This window comes from Myotis yumanensis, unplaced genomic scaffold (genome assembly GCF_028538775.1).
Source record: "Myotis yumanensis isolate MYYU_CA2020_CCGP unplaced genomic scaffold, mMyoYum1.0.hap1 SCAF_5, whole genome shotgun sequence".
NCBI lineage: Eukaryota > Metazoa > Chordata > Mammalia > Chiroptera > Vespertilionidae > Myotis > Myotis yumanensis.
In genome coordinates, this window is record NW_027223756.1 from 2,578,092 (window position 1) to 2,602,394 (window position 24,303).

Consider the following 24,303-nt stretch of genomic DNA (forward strand, 5'->3'; position numbering starts at 1 on the left):
CCAGCTGCATGAGCCTACACATTGGACAGTGCAGCTCTGGGTAATTTGGTAAACCTGCTTTAAGGTTTACTGGGGGGATTGCTCTTATGACAGCACCAAGTTATCCATGATCTACAGCTAGAATCCCAAAGGGCTTGCTGGGAGTTTAAAAATAGATTAAGAAATTCTGATTTAATTTTCATGTTTCTCTTCTATAAATGTACCCCTTAGGAAAGTGAAGTCCACACACACAATGTTTTTGCAATAAAAGGAAACTCAGTATATTTAGTGCCTATACGTATTTACTTAATGAAATCAAACTTACTGTTTCTTCCACTAGTATTGCAACAACTTCTTGGTCTACTTCATTAGCTTCTTGCTCCCAAAGGTTTTCCAAATTGGGCTCCTGAGATCCTTGTAGTGGAAAGGCTGGGCCTGGCTCGTCGTCGTCTATTGCTAGCTGTTGATCTTCAAGCTCTCCTAGAAGATGGGCGGGCTGAGGAGAAGAGGGGCCTGGAATGCCGTCGTGCTGGGGTTCTGGTCTTGGAAAAGCCGGCCTTGGAAAAGCCAGCCCAAGGGGCTCATGCTGATAGAACAACGGGCCCAGTTCTGCTTCAGGCTGCCGCTCCTGAGGAACAACCTGGTTTGCTCTCTCACGGGGCTGTTGGTTTAGAGAATGGAAGTAAGGAGGGTTTTCTAACCAGCAGTCGTCTTCGATGGTCTGATCATCTAGCATATCAGTCGAGTCTCCGAGGTTTGATAGAAGGTCTGTCTCTGAGTCTTCAGATGACTGGTTCTGAGTGTCCAAAGGATCATTATCTGGAATAAGAAGGCCATTTTTTCTCCAGATGATTTTTGGCCCTGATCCGGGGTTGACAATATCATTTGTTGCTTGGTTATGACTTGGTCCAGGCTTGGGTTCTCTTTCTGTTTGGCCACTTGGATTAATGAATTCAGAAACTCCAGGAGGCCCAAGATCCAGCAATTCATCGTAGTCATCCTCAGAATCATCCTGTGCCCCAGAATCAAACAATGAGCTGTTATACACTGCAAAATAGTTGTTCTTATTTGATTCAAAGGCTGCTCTAGATTTTTTAGGCCTTTCTTCTCCCCAACTTTTGAGATCTTGCCACTGGGCAGCTGGTTTGATGAGATTGGGTCGTGATGTCTGAGGTTTACTTGTCTAAGAAAAAATGAAATTTTAATAATAATTCAATTTCTTTCCTATGTCTATGGCCTCCTTATGTACGTATATGCAGCTTCTGAGATAGGACAGGAAAGAAACAAAAACACCTTCATCCACAAAATTTATCCTTCACACTTGTGGTAACACTGAAATCTGATCATACTATATTCACTATCAGAATAAAAGTAGCCATTCTTATATTGAAGTCTGAATTATAGTTTGAATTATAATTTCATCTGAAACCACTAAACAGAAACTACTGGAGAGAAAATAATGAAAAAATGACAACACATTAAAAAAATGAAAAAGTTTTTTTCCTCCCCACAAGACTAGAAAAATTTAGATAACAGCAAGCATTGGTAAGGCTATGGGACACTGGCAATGAAATTAGAAGAGTAATTTGGCATTATTTACTAAAATAAAAAATGTAGCCCTGGCCAGTGTGGCTCAATTGGTTGAGTATCGTCCTGTGCAACGAAGGATCACTGATTCAATTCCCCGTCAGGGCACATGCTCAGGTTGTGGGTTCAATCCCAGGTTGGGGTACGTGAGGGAGGCAACCAAGCGATGATTCTCTCTCATATCGATGTTTCTCTTGCTCTATCTCTCTTAAAAAAATAAATACAATTAAAAAAAAATAAATAAATAATGTATATCCTTATGCTCATCATGGGTTAAGTTTAAGAAAACTCACTTCTGTCAGGATGACATCATCATCCAGGTCCTCTTCGTCATGTTGCTGAGAAGCTGAGGTGACCATCATTGGAACTCCTTCTTCATCAGAGTCATCAGAAATGGTGATGGGTCCATCTCTGAGACTGATCCAGTCTAAAAACAGGCAGAAAATACTGTTACCAGGAGTTGGGCACAATCACATTCTGTTCTTTAGATTTTAGTTTTGGGATGCAAAAGGTCATGTCTAAAGCCAAGTTCGTGGCTAGTGGTACCTCCTCAAGTGACAAATACCTAAGCATTAAGAGCCATGTTTCCATGCTGATCTTTGCCAAAAATACATTTTGGGAACCACTTGAGAAAACCTGACAATTCCTTATGCTCTTTTTCTTTAACAATTCCTTACCAACTTTTTCTTATACTCAGTTGGAAAAATCTGTTGATGAATCTGTCAATTCTTAAAATTGAAATCATACCTACACTCATGTCTAATCCTCCCAGAGAATAAAACACTGTCATTCAAACTGATAGGTCTGAAAAAAATTTCACTCAAAATAGTAAAATTTTTAAGATTTAAAATATTAAGATGTGCTCATCTTAGCCATAACCTTAAGTATCATTTATAGAAACATATTTCAGTGTTTCAACCAAACACTGCTATAGCATCTTTGATAGTAAGCAATTTAACTTTCCTAGTTTCTTTTTAAATGTAACTAGAGCTAAACATTATCTAGATATAGTAATTCTGTTTGCCTATAACTCCTTTAATTTGTCTGAAGATAGATCATGTTGGAGGTGAATTATTGAATATCTGATATTTTTTCCTGTATAGCTCCATGGGACTGTTAAAGCTAAAATGGGCAATGAAATCAAAGTGCACTAACTGTGCTAGAAAATAAATATTTTTTAAAAAAAGAGCCCTAACCGGTTTGGCTCAGTGGATAGAGCATCGGCCTGCGGACTGAAAGGTCCCAGGTTCGATTCCGGTCAAGGGCATGTTACCTTGGTGCGGCACATGCCAGTAGGGGTTGTGCAGGAGGCAGCTGATCAATGTTTCTCTCTCATCGATGTTTCTCTCTATCCTTCTCCCTTCCTCTCTGTAAAAAATCAATACAATATATATATAAAAAAAGAAAGAGGTCTCACATTACAAATTTTGAAATTTCTCTATTAAAACTCTAACCTTTCTAAAGGTTAATGCCTCATATATGTATTTTATGGTACCAAACGAACAATTTGAAAAGCAATCTAAAATCAATTATCTCATTTCATTCCTGCAACAGAGCTGTGGTAATGCCAGGGATGGCTGTTTAAAACAGGTTAAGTCTGTGTGCTGTAAGGTCAGATTGCCTGGGTTAAAATCTCAGCTCCACCACAGGCTCAGCTAGCAACTGGCTGCTGTTATCTATCTTTTTAAACATACATTTTCTCAACATTAAAAAAAGGTGAACAATGGTGCCTACCGCAAGTAATTGTATTAGTTGAGAAAGCTCACATAAAATGCCTATTCTAGTACTTGACACACAGTAAAGTTGCCTGATTTCAAGTCCATTGCTACCTACACAGTAGAGTAATAAATCTAACCAACTGAACAGAGGGCCTGGGAAGTACATGATAGAGGACGTCTGGTTAAATCTGGCAAAATGAATTCAAGTGATTATCATCACTACCTCCTGAAACCTCACGAAAATGACAGTAACGGAACTTAAAAGCATAACCTCTCAAGTAGACAAAGAAGAGAAAGGGAGATGACAGCTGGCAAGAGAGAAACAGATGGCCAGAGCTCTAGCAGAGTGGAGAAGGCTCAAATGCAACCTGCAGAGACGGCCGCCAATCAGAAGTGGCCTAACTCATTCTGCAGAATCCTAGATTTTCTTGAACAAATATTCTTAATTACTGTAAGTCTTTTGTCATTTCCAGTCTTTAAATGTTGTTTTTGACCATTTTGTCTAACTTTATCGTTGATTTTGGGGAGAGAATTTGCCAAGCTTCTCACCTGGCCATTCAGAAGACCGACCCTGTGGAGGTCCATTCTAGCTTCTGAGACAGAGAGGTACTAGACACCAGGCTGGGGTCAAGAAAGGAAAGGGGTGCCACTGAAACAGCATAATGAATAAGACCCCTGCTGCCTTCTGCTGCTTGGCTCCCTGAATGCTGGCAGTCTTAGATTCCACATGCAGGAAACTGTAGATACTTCTCTGATAGAATAAGCCCTCAAAAAGGACCCAATGAAAAAGCTGGTTTGAAATCCATCATCTTACAGTGAAGCCCAATGGTTGACAAGATTCTCAACACTCCATAAACACATTAGCTTTTAAAAATATACTTTAAAAAATTAAAGTATATATAGCAAAGCAAAGTCTATGAATCAAGTGTATAACTCCATGAACTAATAATACAAAAAATCCATACCTGTAACCTGTAAAACCACCATCACTAAGGGCAGCAAATACAACATTTCTAGCACATTAGGAATTTCTTAACTCCGCAGATTAATTTTCCTTGTTTTTTTTTAGTATATTCTTTTGTTTCTAGCTTTCTACATCCAAGATATAAGAAATAATATATCCAAGATGTATCCATGTTGCTGCATGTTGCAGTAGTTCCCTTGCTGTATGTAATCCACTATATGACTATTCCTTAAATTAATTATTCTTCAGCAGATGGATATCTGGGTTGGTTCCAGTCTTGGCTGTCCTGGACAATGCTGTTAGGAACATTCTTGGACATGTCTCTGGGTATACTCATTTCAGTTGGGTGCATTTTTTGATGAGTCATATGGAAAGCTTATGTTCACTTTTCGTAGACAAAGCCAAACAATTTTCCAAATTGTTTTCACCAATTTACACTCCCACCAGCAGTGTAGAAGAGTACTTTTTACTTCATGTCCTTATTGGTACACAGTGATGCTAAATCATTAATATATTACTAAAGGCCCGGTGCACGATCAGGAGGGACCCTGAGAGGGCTCCAGGGCATGTCTGGCCCGACTTGCCCAGTCCCGATAGGCTGGATCCCAGCAGCAAGCTAACCTACTAGTCGGAGCATCTGCCCCATGGTGGTCAGTGCGCATCATAGCGACTGGTCGAATGGTCAGACACTTAGCATATTAGGCTTTTATTAATAGGATCTACAGCTGCTTTCACAATACAATGGTATAGCCGAGTAGTTTCAACAGAGACCATATGACCTGCAAAGCTAAAGTGACTATCTGGCCATTTCAGTTTGCTGAGCCCAGGTATAGATTACTAATTTCCCAGCTTTATTTTTTATTCAATATATGCATTTTAGTTTTCTTGACATTTAGCTTTGTTTTCTTATGCACATATAAGTTTTCTTCAAAACATGATATTAGATGCATCTCATAAGCTTCAATAGATTGTATTTTCACTATCACGCAGTTCAAAAATTTTCCCAATTTTCATTGTTGATTTCTTTGAAACATGGGTTGTTCTGAAGTATACTCCTATTATCCATACATATAGGGACTAATTATATTTCTATAACTGATTTATGACTTAATTCCAACATAGCTAAGGAATCTACATATATAAAAGCCTAAGCAACAGAACAACCAGAACAACAGGTCAACTGGTTGTTAATGACACACACTGACCACCGGGGGCAGATGCTCAACGGCAGCGCTGCTCAGCTGACTGACCCGTCCTGGCAGCCCACCAGCCTGGTGGCAGCCACTCCCTCCTTCAGTAGTCATACAGGTCTAATCTCTGGAGAATGGGCCAGGCACCAATGGACCAGCGCCACCGGCCTCCTGAAAGTTGGCCTCGGGCACCATGGCGACACCCACTCCCTAGACGCTAAGCAAGGAAGAAAGGATATAAAAGCGGCCGCCAGGTGTCTCCCGACAACCAGCGTGAACATCAGTGGGATGGATCTGGATCCTGGGCTGGCAAGGGCATCCCACCACCTGCCCAGAGGGCCGATCATGTCCCCCCTCTACCCCTGGGACCCCACCTGTGCACGAATTCGTGTACTAGGCCTCTAGTATAATCTACGTAAATTTCAATCCTCTGAAAATTGAAACTTGTTTTGTGGCTCAAAATATGGTCAATTTTGGTAAATACATTGGGTCTATTATGTCAAGTTTGGTGATCTTGTTCTTCCAATATTCTTTATTCATACAATTTTTGTGTGTCCTTGGCTCTCTCCCAGTTATTTAAAGAAACATGCTAAAACTTCCCATTATGAGTGTGGATTTGTTCATTTCTTCTTCTAGTTCTGTAAGTTTTTGCTTTGTGTCTTTTGACACCATGTTACTAAGTGTGTAGGGATTAGAATTGTTTTATCTTTTCAGTGCACTGATTCTTTTATCATTATGAAATCTTATTAATACTCCTGGCTGGAATGTCTATTTTACCTGATAATATACAGACATACTAGTTCTTTTTTTTGCTACTATCTGCATAATGTATCTTTTTCATTCCTATAGTTTTAAACTCTAATTTACCTTCATATTAAAGCCTATTTTCACTAGGTTTAGAATTCTAGGTGAATATTATTCAACAATTAAAAAGGACTAAATTACTTATACATGTAACACATGGATAAATCTCAAAATAAATGATGTTGGGCAGGATAACTCAGGCACAAAAAATACATACTGCATGCTTCCATTTATATGAAATTGTATAGCAACAAAAGGCAGACCAGTGGTTTCCTTAGTCCAGGAGTGGGGTGAAGACTGACTGCAAAGAGGCAGAAAGGAATCTTTCTGGGGTGACAAAGATGTTCTATGGCATGACTGAGGTGATGGTTATATGGGTGTATTCATTTTTCAAAACTCACTGAACTATACATTTAAAAGGTGTGCATTTATTGTATGTAAATTATCTATAATAAAAGTTTAATATGCTAATTAGACCAGACTTACTTCCAGATAAAGCAGGGGCTGTGAGGGAAGCCTGGGTCCCGGGTGCCAGAGGGAAGCCGGTGCTGGCAGCCAGGGGAAGGAAGGCCTACTCTTGCATGAATTTTGTGCATCGGGCCTCTAGTAGCTCAATAAAGATGATTACAAAAAAAACCTATAGCCCTGACTAATTTGGCTCAGTGGATAGAGCATCAGCCTGCAGACTCAAGGATCCCGAGTTCAACTCTGGTCAAGGGCATGTACCTTGGTTGCGGGCACATCCCCAGTAGGGGGTGTGCAGGAGGCAGCTGACTAATGTTTCTCTCTCATCAATGTTTCTAACTCTCTATCCTTCTCCCTTCCTCTCTGTAAAAAATCAATAAAATATATTAAAAAAAAAAAAACAACCTATAAGGGTTGGCATAATCAAAATTATCAATACAGCTAATAAAAACAAAACAACTCTGTATGCCTAAAAACAGTCCTCATGATGGGTGCAATACATAAAACCTGTCTAACAGAAAAATATACCTCCAGGGAGCACCCTTCTAGTTGCTTGATGGGATGCTCCCCAATTCATGAATTGCTTAATAAAGCCAAATAGAGCTTAAAAAAAACCACCACCACCACAACAAAAAATTACTCCAAAGTCAATGTTTTCCCAAAAGAAAATTATTATTCTTAAAGAAATTTTCAAGTATATTTAAGACTTAATTAAAAAACAATTACCACATTAATTTATAGATGTTCAGAAAATTTGGAAATGAGCATATATACAAAGTATATCTAATATTTAAAACTTTCTTAACCACAATAAATTATAGCTATAATCACTACCAAATTAAAATGTACAATTTAGAAAAGCCTTAAAAAAATCAGTATTTCCGCCCAGCCAGTGTGGCCCAGTTGGTTGAGCGTCGTCCCAGGCACCAAGAGGTCACTTGTTTGATTCCCAGTCAAAGCACATGGTCCAGGGTTGCGAGCTCAATCCCCAGTACGGGGCCTACAGGAGGCAGCCAATTGATGTTTCTCTCTCATCAATGTTTCTATCTCTCCTTCTCCCTTCCTCTCTCTCTAAATTAAAGTATATTTTTAAAATCAATATTCCTGCCGTAGCCGGTTTGGCTCGCTGGATGGAGCGTCGGCCTGCGGACTGAAGGGTCCCAGGTTCGATTCCGGTCAAGGGCATGTACCTTGGTTTCGGGCACATCCCCAGTAGGAGGTGTGCAAGAGGCAGCTGATTGATGTTTCTCTCTCATCGATGTTTCTAGCTCTCTATCTCTCCCCCTTCCTCTTTGTAAAAAATCAATAAAATATATATATTTTTAAAAATCAATATTCCTTTTGTAGTACTCATAATTTGCACAGCTTAAGCAATTTTATTTCTTTTTCTCAATTTATTTGCTTAATAAAATTTGCTCAATTTTAAATGCTTTGAAAGCCAAATATATATAATTTATCCCCTGCTGGAAAAAAAAGTCATCATAAGCACAAAATATTACCAATGGGAAAAAACAGCCACAAAAAAAACCTGGCACAACCTCTTTCATGAAATTATAGTTGCAAAAATTATCTTTTCCTACTCATTGGCTTAAAATTTTTTCTTAGCAATGTATAAATGTGTACCAGGATTTGGCAGGAAATTTCATGTTTAGGAATGAAGTTATAGAAATGCAGGCTTCCTTCCTTTTATGAAGCAATGAATTTTGCTGGAGTCCAATCCCAGCGGGTCCAGGGGTCCCCAAGGGTGTGGACGGAGTCGGCGAAGAAGGAATGACACGAAGACAGCCTTCAGTTGATCAGCAGCCTAGTCAGGACCTCTAGCCAGGATCTCCAGCCAAAGTTCTGGTCGGAGTTCTGGTTAGGGACTGATGAGGATCTGATGAGGATCTGATGTTTATTGTCTTGTTACATCCGTATTTATACCAGCCGATTTTAATCCTGTCAATTTCTATTACAAAGGTTAGGGCGTTTCTTATCTCCATTCCAGGGAGTAAAGATTATGTAGCTTAACTACCCGCCTGGCACTTAATTAAGGGGTTGTATCCCCTCCCTAACCTCAGGGAAAAATCCCCACCTGGGGAAACAACCTTTCTCAGAGAGGTGACCTTGGTTAAAACACATGGCACTAAGGAGAGCAAACATATTAAGAACAATATGCTATATATGCCAGGTCCCTTGAAACATATGCTGTGCAGATGTTTCTTTCCTGCAGCGACTGTGTCAAGCAGCAAGGATGGACCGGCTTCCGGCAGAATTTTCCCAAATTTAAGACACCGTAAAATGAAAGAATACATGTCCTAAAATTCCCTATAAGGCTAAACCAGAATCTCCTGGCAAATACTTAATCAACAGCTTTAGTACTTTTTGGTCTGGAGGAGTATTCCTTTGCAATCACCATTCCTTCAAAAACAGAGAATTGCCACTTTTCTCAAACTCCAATTTCTTAAGGTCCAAGGACTACATGGTCACAGCTCTTTTTAGACTGTTAATTCATAGCTTATTAATCTACTTGTGATAGAAGATTCTTAACCTTCAATCATGCCATTAGGTATCACCATTTGACACAAAATTCTAGTCTGGTAAGTCCATTTACACCTGATGCTCTGAGACCTAAAAATGAGACATCTCTGGGTTCTGCATGGTGCAAAAGAGGTTCATTTTAAAGAAGATATAACGGTAGTACTAAGGGAAAAATGGTAAAAGGAGAAAGTGAGAACCAACACTTACCTTGCCCCTGGTGGCAGTGAAAGTTGTTTAAGTGAATTACCTCTTCATTGTTATTTCCCTCTGCCATTTTCAAATTCGGACATACACATTTGCTTGCTAATATCTAAACATGGTGACTACCTGTTCCAAAGGGACAGAAAACGAAGAAAAAAAGAACATTAAGAATGAGGGAAGTATTAAAACTCTTCCCATGTATCTGGTGAAAACACCACAAAGAAAAAAACCTAAATGAATACATAACTAAAGCTAATAAAGCCAACAAAAGAGGAAACAATCCTATATAATAAAAGGCTAATATGCAAATAGACCGAACGGTGGAACGACCAGTTGCTATGACGCGCACTAACCACCAGAGGCAGATGCTTAATGCAGAAGCTGCCCCCTGGTGGTCAGTGTGCTCTCACAGGAGGAGTGCCACTCAGCCAGAAGCCGGGTTCACGGCTAGCGAGTACAGTGGCGGTGGTGGGAGCCTCTCCCACCTCCAAGCAGCGCTAAAGATGTCCGATTGTTGGCTTAGGCTCGCTCCCTGTGGGGAGCAGGCCTAGGCCCTCAGTTGGACATTCCCCGAGGGCTCCTAGATTGTGAGAGGGTGCAGGCTGGGCTGAGGGACCCCACACCCGAGTGCATGAATTTCGTGCATCGGGCCTCTAGTGAAATAAATAAGAACGATTACTGCAAAATAACGTATAAAAGATAAATGAAAGATCAAAGGACAGGTGGAACATATAAAAAACAAAAAGTATACTTAAAAACTCAATTATGCCGAAACCGGTTTGGCTCAGTGGATAGAGCGTCGGCCTGCGGACTGAAGGGTCCTGGGTTCAATTCCGGTCAAGGGCATGTATCTGGGTTGCAGGCACGTACCCAGTGGGGGATGTGCAGGAGGCGGCTGATCGATGTTTCTGACTGTCTCTCTCCCTTCCTCTCTGTAAAAAATCAATAAAATAAAAAACAAAAACAAAAAAAACTCAATTATATGGCAACCAGTGGAATGGGAGGAAATATTTGTAAATCACCTAATTGATAAGGGGTTAAAATCCAAAATATATAAAGAATTCATATTACTTAACACCAAAAATACAAATAATCCAATTTAAAAATGGCAAAGGACCTAAATCCTTTCTTCCAAGTAAGATATTCAAATGGCCAACAGGTACATGAAAAGACATCACTAATCATCAGGGAAATGCATATCACCTCACATCTGTCTGAATGGCTATTATAAAAAAGACAACATGTAACAAGTATTGTGAGCATGTGGAGAAAAGGGCACCCTCCTACACTGTTTATGGGAATGTAAATAGGTAACATAACTGTGCAAAAAAGCTTGATACCTTATAATTACAGTGGGAGATATATGTCCCCTAAAGACCCAACAATCCACTGCTAGAAGTCTGAATTATAGAAACATAGTTTACATTTATCAGGTGTATGCACAAGAATGTTCACAGCAGCATTAATTCTACAAGCCAAAAACTAAAAGGGACACACATCAATGATAGAATGGACAAATACATTATGGTATGTTCATATAATTAAAACCTTATACAGAAAAAAGAAATGAAGCCATTACAGTCACATACAATGTGGGTAGATATTAAAACATAGTTACTGAGTGAAGAAATCCAGACATAAAAAGTGTGTTTTGTGTGTGTGTGTGTGTGTGTGTGTGTGTGTATGGAATGATTCCATTTAGATCCAGTTTAGGCACAGGGTTAAACTTAGTTGTTTGGGGTGAAACTTATTTCTGTGTGTTATATTATACTATGAAAAGTTAGGGGAAACAAATCCATTATAAGGGGGGGTGAAAGTGGTTGCCTATGTGAAACAGTAATTGGGAATCAGAAGGAGAATATTATTACTTTTAATTCTTTCTATAATTTGATTTTGAACCATTTTCCTGCTTTCCTTTGAAAAATTACAAGAATGAAAATCAATAAATAAGAACCAAAAGGGTATAACTGTAACTGCTATGGGGCCTCTTAGTTCCAAGATCCTATCTGTAACTTAGTCACTCAACATTTTTCTTCATACCTAAAAAAATCTCAATTTTCTTTGCCTTCCTGGGAGAAATTATGTACTTTAGAGGTAAGCTCCCCACCCGGTTTCTCTCATTAACGTCTACAAAGAGTAAATAGTCAAATAATATCAGCATTTTCCAACTTAGATAATACAAAGTTGTATATCAAGATTGTTTTACAACAGAACTTTCTGGTATCTATAACTGGACAAAGGTATCTCAAATTTTAGAAATCCCACATCCAAGCATAAGTTTGTCTTTACTTGAAATAACAGTAATGCTATTTATAAATAGTATGATATAAAGAAAAGCTCTTGTCAAATCTGAACTGCATCGATTCAAGTACTGACTTTTCTTTCAAATTTAATTTTTTAAACAATATATTTTATTGATTTTTTTACAGAGAGGAAGGGAGAGGGATAGAGAGTTAGAGACATCGATTCAGCTGCCTCCTGCACACTCCCCACTGGGTATGTGCCCGCAACCAAGGTACATGCCCTTGACCGGAATCGAACCTGGGACCCTTCAGTCTGCAGGCCGACACTCTAGCCACTGAGCCAAACCGGGTAGGGCTCAAATATAATTTTTAAAAAGTATTTTGAACACTTAATTACAATAACCAAGTTTCTTATTTCTTCTTTTACCACAACTAGGTTTCTTCAGTTTTACACTGTAAATCAAAAGGAACAGTGATTTATTTTACATCTAATTTAGTTAGAATGTCAAGCTTGTAGTTAAGCAAGTTTCTTCATGAATAGCACACAGTAGCCCGAAGCTGCAGTGTGAAAAAGAATCTGATGAAATTTCTACTTCTAATTTCTCTGTAAAGGTCATTCAACCCCTTGACATCCAGTCCTCTCATCTGGGCTTCAGATCAGACTGCTTAGGTATAAACCCGGTTTCACCATTTAGTAAACCAGTAACTGCGCAAAACACTTAACCTCTTGAGTCCAGTTCCTCCATTTGTAAAATAAAAATATGATTATTTTAAAACCAAATTGAGGACCACCAAGATGGCGGCATAGGTAAACGCCGGAGACTGCTGCCGCAAACAACCACTTCAAAAATACAACTAAAAGACGGAACGGACATCACCCAGAACCACAGGAAGGCTGGCTGAGGAGAGACTCTTCAACTAGAAGGAAAGACAACAGCATTCCGAGGCTCAGAGGAGGCGCAGTGTGGAAAATTTAAAGGTGCGGAGGTGCGCGAGCAAAGCGGGCTGGTGGCTGCGGGCGCGGTTGTCGTTTTCAATCAGGAGAGAGTCTCAGACTCTGAGCTACAGATCCGGGCGAGTCTCTAGGGACTCAGACTCAAACGGGAGAAGCGGGATTGTCTAGCATCAGTTGGAACGTGAGGGCAGCTTTCTCTTCGAGGTGGTTGCCGGGGTTCTGAGAAGCAGAGCCTCTGGGAACGGGACTGAGAGCAGCCATAACTGCTCCCTCCGCCCGCCCTGCTGATCCCGTGCGACCCGCCCTGCCCAAGCCCTGCCCAGAGCCATTTGCCGGATAGCCTCAGGCAAAGGCTAGATTAGCACCTCTCCTGAGGACAGAAGTTTTCCCGAGGCAGACACAACTGATTCTCACAGCCAGTCGGCCTCGTGGTCAAATCCCTCTAGTATTAACTACAACAATCAAGACTTAACTAGATAGAACAAGACTGCGCACAAAGACCACAAGGGGGTGCACCAAGAAAGCATAAAAAATGCGGAGACAAAAAAAATGACAGAAATGGAGGATATAGAGCTAAAAAACGCAATTTTGAGGGCTTGCAATAAACTTGAGGAGAGCCTCACGAAAACTAATGAGACCCTTGATGCTACGATAAAGAAACTAGAAATTAAGCATACACAGACTGAAATAAAGAATATTATACCCAATAGCAGACCAGAGGAGCGCAAGAACAAGCCAAAGATTTGAAATGCGAAGAAGCAAAAAACACCCAACCGGAAAAGCAAAATGAAAAAAGAATCCAAAAATACGAAGATAGTGTAAGGAGCCTCTGGTACAGCTTCAAGCGTACAAACATCAGAATTATAGGGGTGCCAGAAGATGAGAGACAGCAAGATATTGAAAACCTATTTGAAGAAATAATGGCAGAAAACTTCCCCCACCTGGTGAAAGAAATGGACTTACAGGTCCAAGAAGCGCAGAGAACCCCAAACAAAAGGAATCCAAAGAGGACCACACCAAGACACATCATCATTAAAATGCCAAGAGCAAAAGACAAAGAGAGAATCTTAAAAGCAGCAAGAGAAAGAGACTCAATTACCTACAAGGGAATACCCATACGACCGTCAGCTGATTTCTCAACAGAAACTTTGCAGGCCAGAAGGGAATGGCAAGAAATATTCAAAGTGATGAATACCAAGAACCTACAACCAAGATTACTTTATCCAGCAAAGCTATCATTCAGAATTGAAAGTCAGATAAAGAGCTTCACAGATAAGGAAAAGCTAAAGGAGTTCATCACCACTAAACCAGTATTATACGAAATGCTGAACGGTATCCTTTAAGAAGAGGAAGAAGAAAAAGGTAAAGATACAAATTGTAAACAACAAAAATGCATCTATCAACAAGTGAATCTAAGAATCAAGTGAATAAATAATCTGATGTACAGAATGAACTGGTGATTATAATGAATCAGGGACATAGAAAGGGAATGGACTGACTATTCTTGGGGGGAAAAGGGGTGTGGGAGATGCGGGAAGAGACTGGACAAAAATCGTGCACCTATGGATGAGGACAGTGGGTGGGGAGTGAGGGCGGAGGGTGGGGCGGGAACTGGGAGGAAGGGAGTTATGGGGGAGGAAAAAAGAGGAACAAATGTAATCTGAACAATAAAGATTTAATAAAAACAAAATGGGGAAAAAAAAAACGAATTGAGTTAAATATGTATAGTGTTTAGCATAGTGCCTGGGACATAGCAACTGTCACATTATGACTATTATTATTATCTGTGAAACAGAAACAGCTATTCTTATCTTGTGAGGCTGTGTTGAAGAGTAAATAAAATATGAGAAAGCAGCCTTGGGCAGATGGCTGTTGGCTGGAGCACCGTCCGGACACCGAAAAGTGGAAAGTTTGATTCCCAGTCAGTCACATACAGGAGGCAACCAAATGATGTTTTTCTCTCACACTGATATTTCTCTTTCTTGCTTCTTTCCATTCTCTAAAAAGAAAACCCCAGCCCTGACCGGTTTGGCTCAGTGGATGGAGCGTCGGCCTGCAGACTCAAGGGTCCCAGGTTCGATTCCGGTCAGGAGCATGTACCTTGGTTGCGGGCACGTACCCAGTGGGGGGTGTGCAGGAGGCGGCTGGTAGGTGTTTCTCTCTCATCGATGTTTCTAGCTCTATCCCTCTCCCTTCCCCTCTGTAGAAAAATCAATAAAATATACTTTTTAAAAAAACACCCCAAAATATCTTCAGGTGAGGAATAAAATACGTGTGTTTGTGTGTGTACATATATATATATATGTGTATGTATATATATATATAGAGAGAGAGAGAGAGAGAGAGAGAGAGACAGACATTTTGTGTATGGTAAAAGCCATCAAAACAAGAGCTTTATCACAAGTATACAGTAGATGCAGTGTTTATTTATAATAAGAGTTGGCAATGCAGCCAAACAAGGGAGGGGATGAGTGTATTTTTTCTCTTACAAGTTACTTTTCATTAGTATTAAAACTATTCACAGTAAAACCCTTACTTCTCTCTATAAAAGATACTTTGTTTTCCCTCTGGAAGTAGCAAGAAACTATGTCTTTCACTTCTTGATCACACAACTGAAGAAAATAGTTAAACAAAAGTGAAATCCAGAAATAAGAAATGCCACCTAAAAAAGATGATTTCAGTTCTTGCCTCTTCCCTTTATTATAAAAATTATGTTTATGACTATATTTTATAGTCAAATATCAGTTAATGCTTCCAAAATAAAACAAAAAATTAGCGCATGCCCTAGCTGGTTTGGCTCGTTGGATAGAGTGTCGGCCTGTGGACTGAAGGGTCCTGGGTTCAATTCTGATCAAGGGCACATGACCGGGTTGCGGACTCGATCCCCAGTGTAGGCGTGCAGGAGGTAGCCGATCAATGATTCTCTCTCATCATTGAACATTCCCAGGGAAAGGTGGGCAAAGCAGAGTCAAGTACAGGCTGGGAGAAGCTGACATGCTCATCATACCAGCCCCACACAATGCCTCCTCCTAACATATTTTTCAAGTGTCTATAAATGAATTTTGCTCTTCATTCAAATTCTAGCTTCTTAACCAGTATTTGGATATCTATTCTTTCTAAACCTGTACTAACATTTAATTAATATTAAATCAACACAAAAAGTTACTAATGTCTATTTCTAAGTAGTAAGTTTAAAGTTTATATTTTTTGCTTTCTTATATTTTCTGATTTTTCTATACTAAATTGGTATTATTTACATTAACACTTAAAATTAAAATGCAGTAAAAGAATTCAACAAATATTTATTGTGAGCCTGCCACATGGTGTAAATAATGTTATGCATCATGGTGAATAAATATCAAAAAATACAACATGGATCTTGCCTCAAAGAACTTGAGAGTCCCATCAATAGGAAAACCCTATCCTATATAATAAAAGCCCAGCGATCGAATGGCGGAACGACCAGAATGACTAGTCAACCGGTGGATATGACACACACTGACCACCAGGGGGCAGACGCTCGATGCAGGAGCTGCCCCCTGGTGGTCAGTGCGCTCCCACAAGGGGAGTGCTGCTAGGCTGACCAGAATGAGTGGCTGCTCCCACAGTGGGCTGACCCCTGCAGGCCACACCCCCCACTAGTGCATGAATCCCATGCACTGGGTCTCTAGTATTCATATAATTAACTATCTAAAAAGTATAAAGTCATTAGTGCAATAAAAAGACTATTCCAATTGGGAAGGGCAGGCAGTTAGGAAATGTTTAACAGAGATAGCAGTATTTCAGCTAAACTGAATGTTGTGCCAGCTCCAGACTTAGCCTTTAAAGGATGCAGCAGCTTCCATCTTGGGCTCTTGAAGCCAAGTCACCATGTGGAAAGCCCTGACACACAACATGGAGAGGGAAAGGCCAGTAGAACCCAGTCTTCCTGCAGTCTCTGACAAGGCTTGGGAATGAAGAAGCCATTTTGGAAGTGGGTCCTCCAGCCCCAGCCATCTCGTTTGACAGCATGTGGATGAGAAAAAACATGGCCCAGGTGAGCCCTTCCCAATATCCTGACTCACAAAACTCTTAATAAATAAAATTGTTGTACTAAGTCACTAAGTTTGGGTGTGGTTTGCTATGTATCAACAGCTAACTGAAGCTCAAATTTTATTACCTATCCAATGGGAAGCAATGGAGAGTTGTGCTTTAAGAAAACCAACCTAGCCCTAACTGGTTTGGCTCAGTGGATAGAGCGTCGGCCTGTGGACTGAAGGGTCCCAGGTTCGATTCTGGTCAAGGGCATGTACCTTGGTTGTGGGCACATCCCCAGTAGGGTGTGTGCAGAAAACAGCTGATTGATGTTTCTTTCTCATCAATATTACTAACTCTCTATCCCTCTCCCTTCCTCTGTAAAAAATCAATAAAACATATTTTTTTTAAAAAAGAGAAAAGAAAATCAACCTAGTTGCAATATATGAGACAGACTGTAGAAGACATCTGGTGGCAGGAAACCCAGAAACAAGAGCTAGTGAAGTCTGAACTAGAGCTAACAGTAAGCAGGGGAGGAAAAAGATACAAGATACTGACTATAGAATTAGATTCAATAGGATTTTTGTATGTAATTGGCCAACAGGACAAGAGGAAGAAAGGAGTCAAAGGTGACTTAGATGTTGAGATCAGGTAACTGAAGGATGGTGATACTATTAAGAAAGAATAAGGCAGGTGATGAATTCAGAATAAGAAAATGCAATGCATGTTCATTTTAATAAATAGACAAAAATGAAAGACCTAAGGTAGAATACCATCCATAATCTACACTAATAAAAGAGAAACATGGTAATTGGCGTACAACCGCTACCCTTTTCATCGGCTAATCAGTGAGTATATGCAAATTAACTGTCAGCCAAGATGGCGGCCGGCAGCGAGGCAGCTGGAAGCGAACATGAGGCTTGCTTGCTGTAGACTCAAACATTCCCCGCCTCACTTGCTGGCCTCTGAGCTACAACTCTAGGTAACTATGTACTATGTTGCAAATAAGAAGGTAAACAAAACCCCAGAGACCAGCTTTCATTCAGCCGAGCTTTAGCAACATTGTATCGATGTTTTCTGCGGCGAGGCCTCAGAGCTAAAGCTGGCCCAGAATTAAAAAAAAAAGAAAACAAGGAGCGGTTGGAAGCTTTAGTCACTCACTTCCGGAAAACAGCCCTCAGCCCCTCACCCAGCCTGGCCAGGCACCCCAGTGGGGACCCCCACCCTGATCCAGGACACCCTTCAGGGCAAACCAGCCAGCCCCCACCCTTGCACCAGGCCTCTATCCTATATAGTAAAAGGGTAATATGCCTCCCAGCACCGGGATCAGTGGAGCAGTGAGGCTCCCGGCACCGGGATCAGCGTGACAGGGGGCAGCACCAAAACCCCCTGATCGCCCTGCGGCTCTGTGTGTGACAGGGGGCGGGGCCACAACCTCCCTATCAGCCCTGCTCTGTTCGTGACAGGGGAAGGCGCCCCAACCCCCTGATCAGCCCTGCTCTGTGCCTGATAGGGGGGAGCTCCCCAACCCCCTGATTGCCCTGCGGCTCTGTGTTTGACAGGGTGCAGCGCACCAAACCCCGGATTGGCCCTGCTCTGTGCGTGACAGGGTACGGAGCCCCAACACCCCTGATGGGCCCTGCTCTGTGCGTGACAGGGGGCAGCGCCTCAACCCCCTGATCGGCCCTGCTCTGTGCATGACAGGGGGTGGCACCGCAACCTCCCCATCGACCCTGCCTTGAGTGTGACGGGGGCAGTGCCCCAACCCCCCAATCGGCCCTTCCCTGAGCGTGACTGAGGGTGGCATCGCAACCTCCTGATCCACCCTGCTCTGTGCATGACGGGGCAGCACCTCAACTCCCCAGTCGGCCCTGCTCTGAGCCTGACCAGGGGCTGCACCTAGGGATTGGGCCTGCCCTCTACCACCTGGGAGCAGGCCTAAGCCAGCAGGTCGTTATCTCCCGAGGGGTCCCAGACTGCGAGAGGGCACTGGCCGGGCTGCCCCCCCCCCCCCAGCCCAGTGCACAAATTTTTGTGCACCGGGCCTCTAGTCTAATCTAATAAAAGAGAAACATGGTAATTGGCGTACGACCGCTACCCTACCCATTGGCTAATCAGGTGATATGCAAATTAACTGTCAGCCAAGATGGCGGCCGGCAGCCAGGCAGCTGGAAGCGAACATGAGGCTTGCTTGCTTCAGTGACAGAGGACTCCAACATTCCCTGCCTGCCGCTGCCGGCCTCTGAGCTGGCAGTTTGAAACTTTGTAACAAATATAGAAGCTAAACAAAACCCCAGAAACCAGCTTTCAGCCTCAGGGATCTCAGAGCTGGAGTTATACATTGTTTCGTTTATAGAATCCAAACAAACCAGATACCTGCTTTCAGCAGTGGAAGCCTCAGAGCTAGAGCCAGAGCTAAAGCTGGCCCAGAATAAAAAAGAAAAAAGGAAAAAAGGAGCGGTTGGGAGCTTCAGTCAACCGCCAGCCGGAAAACAGCCCTCAGCCCCTCACCTAGACTGGCCAGGCACCCTAGTGGGGGCCCCCACCCTGAAGGGTGTGTGACCAGCTGCAAACAGCCATCATCCCCTCACCCAGGCTGGCCAGGCACCCCAGTGGGGACCCCCACCCTGATCCAGGACACCATTCAGGGCAAACCAGCTGGCCCCCAGGCCTCTATCCTATATAGTAAAAGGGTAATATGCCTCCCAGCATCGGGATCAGCGGAGCCGCGAGGCTTCCTGGCACCGGATCAGCGTGACAGGGGGCAGCGACCAAAGCCCCCTGATCGCCCTGCGGCTCTGTCTGTGACAGGGTGCGGCGTCCCAACCCCCTGATCGGCCCTGCTCTGTGTGTGACAGGGTGCGGCGCCCCAACACCCCGCCTCCCCCACAGGCCCTGCTGTGTGTGTGACATGGTAGAGCCATAACCTCCCCATTGGCCCTGCCCGGAGTGTGACAGTGGCAGCGCCCCAACCCCCTGATCGGCCCTGCCCTGTGGGTGATAGAGGGCAGCACCCCAACCCCCTGATCCACTCTGCTCTGTCTGTGACAGGGGGCGGTGCCCCAACTCCCCTATTGGCCCTGCTCTGTGCGTGACAGGGGGGAGCTCCCCAACCCCCTGATGGGCCCTGCTCTGTGCATGACAGGGGGCTGCGCCCAACCCCCTGATTGGCCCTGCTCTGTGTGTGACAGGGTACGGAGCCCCAACCCCCTGATGGGCCCTGCTCTGTGCGTGACAGGGGGCAGCGCTCCAACCCCGATTGGCCCTGCTCTGTGGGTGACAGGGGGTGGCGCCGCAACCTCCCCATCGACCCTGCCTTGAGTGTGATAGGCGGCGGTGCCCCAACCCAATTGACCCTTCCCTGAGCGTGACTGAGGGTGGCATCGCAACCTCCTGATCCGCCCTGCTCTGTGCATGACAGGGGGTGGCGCCCCAACTCCCCAATCAGCCCTGCTCTGAGCCCGACCAGGGGCTGCACCTAGGGATTGGGCCTGCCCTCTGCCACCTGGGAGCAGGTCTAAGCCAGCAGGTCGTTATCTCCAGAGGGGTCCCAGACTGCGAGAGGGCACAGGCCGGGCTGAGGGACCCCCCCTTCTCCCCCGAGTGCACAAATTTTTGTGCACCGGGCCTCTAGTTACATGTATAATTATGCAAACAATTAGTCTGGAGTTTAAGCAGAGTTTAAAAGAGCTCTAAAAATCCTGTAATCAGTATCTTTCTACAGTAAAAGTTTTTTGTTTTTTGTTTTTTATTGATTTTTTACAGAGAGGAAGGGAGAGAGATAGAGAGTTAGAAACATCAGCTGCCTCCTGCACATCTCCTACTAGGGATGTGCCCGCAACCCAGGTACATGCCCTTGACCGGAATCGAACCAGGGACCTTTCAGTCCGCAGGCCGACGCTCTATCCACTGAGCCAAACCGGTTTCGGCAAAAGTTTTAATAAAAAAATTAAATTAAAAATCTTCATTGGGTAGGCTAGAGTTTAACATATAACATTAAGATTTCCCTTAAAAAATTTTTTTTCCCCTTAACTGTCAACTGAATATCGGTTCAGAAACTAGAATAGTTAAGTAAGCACTTTTTCATCTACAAGGGGGTAAAAAAAAAAAATCAATGTTTTCAATGACCTTTCTATAATTGAATTCTCTTGACACCGTCCTTTTTTCCCCTGCCTACAGGTTCTACCCTTACATGTTTTAATATAACACTGAGAGTTTGTTTTTTTTAAACCACAAAACTCACCACGGTATAATCAAAATCCTTGCCATGGCCTGCAAAACGTTGCCTCCTGACACTTGCTGACACAGCTAGCCTCACCTCCTCCTTCTCCCCCATTCACCATTCTGCAGTGATAATGGCTGTTTCTTGAGTGTGCCGTGCTCCTCCTTCACTTCCAGCTCTTTTCTCTGGCTGGATAACTCCTCACTGCCTCTCGTTGACCAAATGAACTCTACCATCCTTCACTTCATCTTAAATGTCACTTCCTCAGAGAAAAATTTTTCCTGACTATCCCCATTATTCATGCACACATGTCTCACTCCTTCAAAGAATTAGGCACACTAATAATCTACAATTATTTAGGAAGCTGTGTTTAATATCCACTTCCTCTGCTAAAACAAGTTCTAAAAGGTGGGACCTTACATCTTATTTGTTCCCATAGTCCCAGGACATAGCACACTGACAGATACAAATTAAATACTCTATAAGAGCCTTTTAAATAAATATCCACCGGTATAGCAGGATAATTAGGAGCATGAACTGGAATCAAACTGAGTTCAAATTCCAGTCAGACACTTGTAAGCTTTGTGATTAGGTAAGTTGTTTTTCAGCACCTCATTTTCTTCCTTTTAAAAATAAGAATAACAAAACCCACGTCATTGAGGATTAAGAGTTACTATATGGAAACCACTTAGAACAATATCTGGCACATAGCATCATGTTTTGTCCTATTATGATTAGCAATGAGGATAAAATAACATGGTTAGAGCCCTAGCCGGTTTGGCTCAGTGGATAGACTGTCAGCCTGCAGACCAAAGGGTCCAAAGGGTCACGGGTTTGATTGCCATCAAGGGTACATACCGAGCTTGCAGGCTCCTCCTGGGCCTGGGCGTTAATCAGGGTACCTGCAGGAGGAAACCAATCAATGTGTTACTCTCACATTGATCTCTCTGTCTTTCCCTCTCTCTTCCACTCTCTAAGAAATCAATGGGAAAAATATCCTCAGGTGAGGATTAACAACGACAAAAACATGGTTAGGGCCTGGCTGCTGCAGCACAGTAGCTGAGTGCCGACCCACGAACAGGAGGCCACGGTTCTATTCCCCATCAGGGCACATGCCCAGGTTTCGGGCTCCATCCCGCAGCAGGGTGCACCTGGAGACAGCTGATCAATGATTCTCTCTCTCTCCGTCTCCCTTCCTCTCTGAAATCAATAAAAGTGTATTTTTAAAAAATAACATGGTTAGGTGTGAAATTAGTTATGATGTCTCTGAAATCTTAACCGAATATGGTAAGCACTCATAAAACAGCAGCCACCAGCCTGAGGGGGTGGCTCAGTTGGTTGCAGCTTGTGACGCATACCAAAGGGTTTGATTCCCTCAGGGCACATGCTTAGGCTGCGGGTTTGATCCTGGGTCTGGCAAGACCCGGGTTTGATCCTGGGTCTGGCAAGAACCGGCGACAGGACAACCAATCCGTGTTCCTCTTTCACACAGACGTTTCTCCCTCTTTCTCCCCTCCTTTTCCTCCAAAATCAATGAACATATGCTCTGGTGAGGGTTAAGAAGAAAAAAAAAAAAATAGCTGCCCTGGATGGTGTGGCTCTGCTGGGCGGTTTTCAGTTCAATTCCCTGTCAGGGCACAGGCCGGACTGGATCCCTCGTGCAGGCGGCAGCCTGTGGCTGTTTCTCTCTCTCACACACACACACACACACATCTCTCTCTCTCTCTCTCTCTCTCAAAATCAATAAAAATGTTTTGCTTTTTTTTAAATAGCAGCTGTCAGTTAGCAAACACGGATGCTCTCCTCTATCCTACTTTATAAACTTTCAGTCTCCCTGACCCGCACCTACTTCCTTCTTCCATTTCTCCACAGGCTGAAGCCTGCATTTAGGTTTCACAAGGAGGGCCCAGGTCTGGCCCCGGCTCTCCAGCTATTTCCTCAAAGTCAGCCGCGGCCTGCCCCTCACCCTCGCCCACACCGGAGGGCAGGTTGCTGGCGGCAACGAATCACAAACAAAAGCAGGGCAAGGCCAACTCTGCGCGCTCCTCCTTCGGACAAGGTGCTCGAGGCGGAGGCGGTCCCGGCCTCTGCCCGCGGGCGCACAGCTTCCCTCTCCGCCAGCAGCGCGCCCGGGACAGGCCCCGCCGAGGCTCTCAGCGCCGCGCCTCCGAGTCTTCCCCGCGGTCCCGGCGGCTGCCTGTCGGGAGCCGCCCTGGAACCAAGCGGGCCCCGCAGGCACTCGGCGCGGGCGGCCACGGGGCTGAAGGGGCCCGAAGCGGTGGCGGCCCCGTCCCGCGGGCACGTCCGTCAGGGTCGCCTCCTCCGCGGCGGGCTCGGGCGCCCCCGGACGTCCTCCCGAGGGCTGCGGAGCTGTCGCCGGCTTTCGGGGGACACACCCCCCAGAGCGGGGTGCGGGGCTGCGGCTCCCAGAGTTCAGTCAGAGCGCCTCGCCCCCCGCGCTCCAGGCCGCGCGCGGCTCCACGGACGCCGCCTCCCGTGAGGGCGCCCAGGAAAGTCGGGACTTTCGGCGCCGCCGGCCCGAGAAACTTCCCGAAGTGACGGGAGCGGGGCAGGGCCCTCCGGCCGCGCGCGCCTTTGTCGCTCCCGCCTCACGGCCGCCCCGCGCGGCCCGCGCCCCCGCCGCCCCTCACGGCCGAGGCCCCCGCCCGACCCCGCGCTGGAGGAGGCGCCGGGCGGAGACGCCACTCGCCTCAGGAGCGTGCGGAGGAGCCGCGCGCCCGCGGCCGCCACTTACTCGCCACTCAGCTCTCCGGCTCGCGAGGCGGGCTTGGAAGCCCCCGATGCCGGGCGCCCAGTCACCACAAGCCGCAACCGGCAGCTCCGTCGCGGCCGCGGAGGCCACCGCCGCGCTCCTTCCGGCCCCGCCGCGGCGTCAGCGCGCGCCTGCGCACAGCGCCCCCTCCCGACTGCTGACAGGAAGAACCATAGAGGCACCGGGCGGGGCGAGGGGCTGGGGAGGGGACCATAGAGAAGGCCGCCCGGCCGCCGCTCCCTCCACTCTCCGCCCACGGAGGCTCGACTCCCCCTCCAGGCGGGAGGACGGAAGGACCCGAGACGCCCCCGACCCGGGGAGGTGTGGCTGGCGCCCTAGAGTTTTTTGAAAAGGGCGCGGGGGCAGGTGACCTGGGGAATCCACCGGCTGTGCACCTACCACACCCGCTGCCTTTGCAAGTTTCATTCATTCAACACGGATCTTCGGAGGCTTCCCGTGCGTCAGGCACTGTGCTAGGCACTGGGGATACACAGGTATGGATAGAGGCCCCTGTTCTAATGAAGCTTATGTGTTAGCGGGCAAGTCAATAACTAAGTTGAGAACTAACTAGCGAACTAACTCACTTAAATATTGGCTCAGGCAAGAGGTGTTCAGGAAAAATAAAGCGGAGAAAAAGAAAGGGATAGACAGTGAAGGGGATAATAGGG

At 44.6% G+C, this 24,303-nt stretch overlaps 1 protein-coding gene across 5 annotated transcripts in view; it reads right to left on the reverse strand.

Annotated features, from left to right (window-relative positions):
- The window catches only part of RNF216 (ring finger protein 216), a 115,539-nt gene extending 91,800 nt beyond the window's left edge, over window positions 1-23,739 (reverse strand). For 2 of the 5 annotated variants that reach the window (XM_070414309.1, XM_070414313.1), the window contains exons 1-5: window positions 23,618-23,739; window positions 21,721-21,764; window positions 9,435-9,554; window positions 1,860-1,993; window positions 305-1,162 (exon numbers count right to left, since the gene is read on the reverse strand). In XM_070414309.1, coding sequence (XP_070270410.1) covers window positions 305-1,162; window positions 1,860-1,993; window positions 9,435-9,501 — 1,059 coding nt within the window. In that variant the 5' untranslated portion in view covers window positions 9,502-9,554; window positions 21,721-21,764; window positions 23,618-23,739. Of the gene's footprint in view, window positions 1-304; window positions 1,163-1,859; window positions 1,994-9,434; window positions 9,555-10,179; window positions 10,198-21,720; window positions 21,765-23,617 lie in introns of those variants that run through there. The other 3 variants (XM_070414312.1, XM_070414310.1, XM_070414311.1) reach the window with 3 other exon arrangements.
- Window positions 23,740-24,303: the final 564 nt, after the last annotated feature.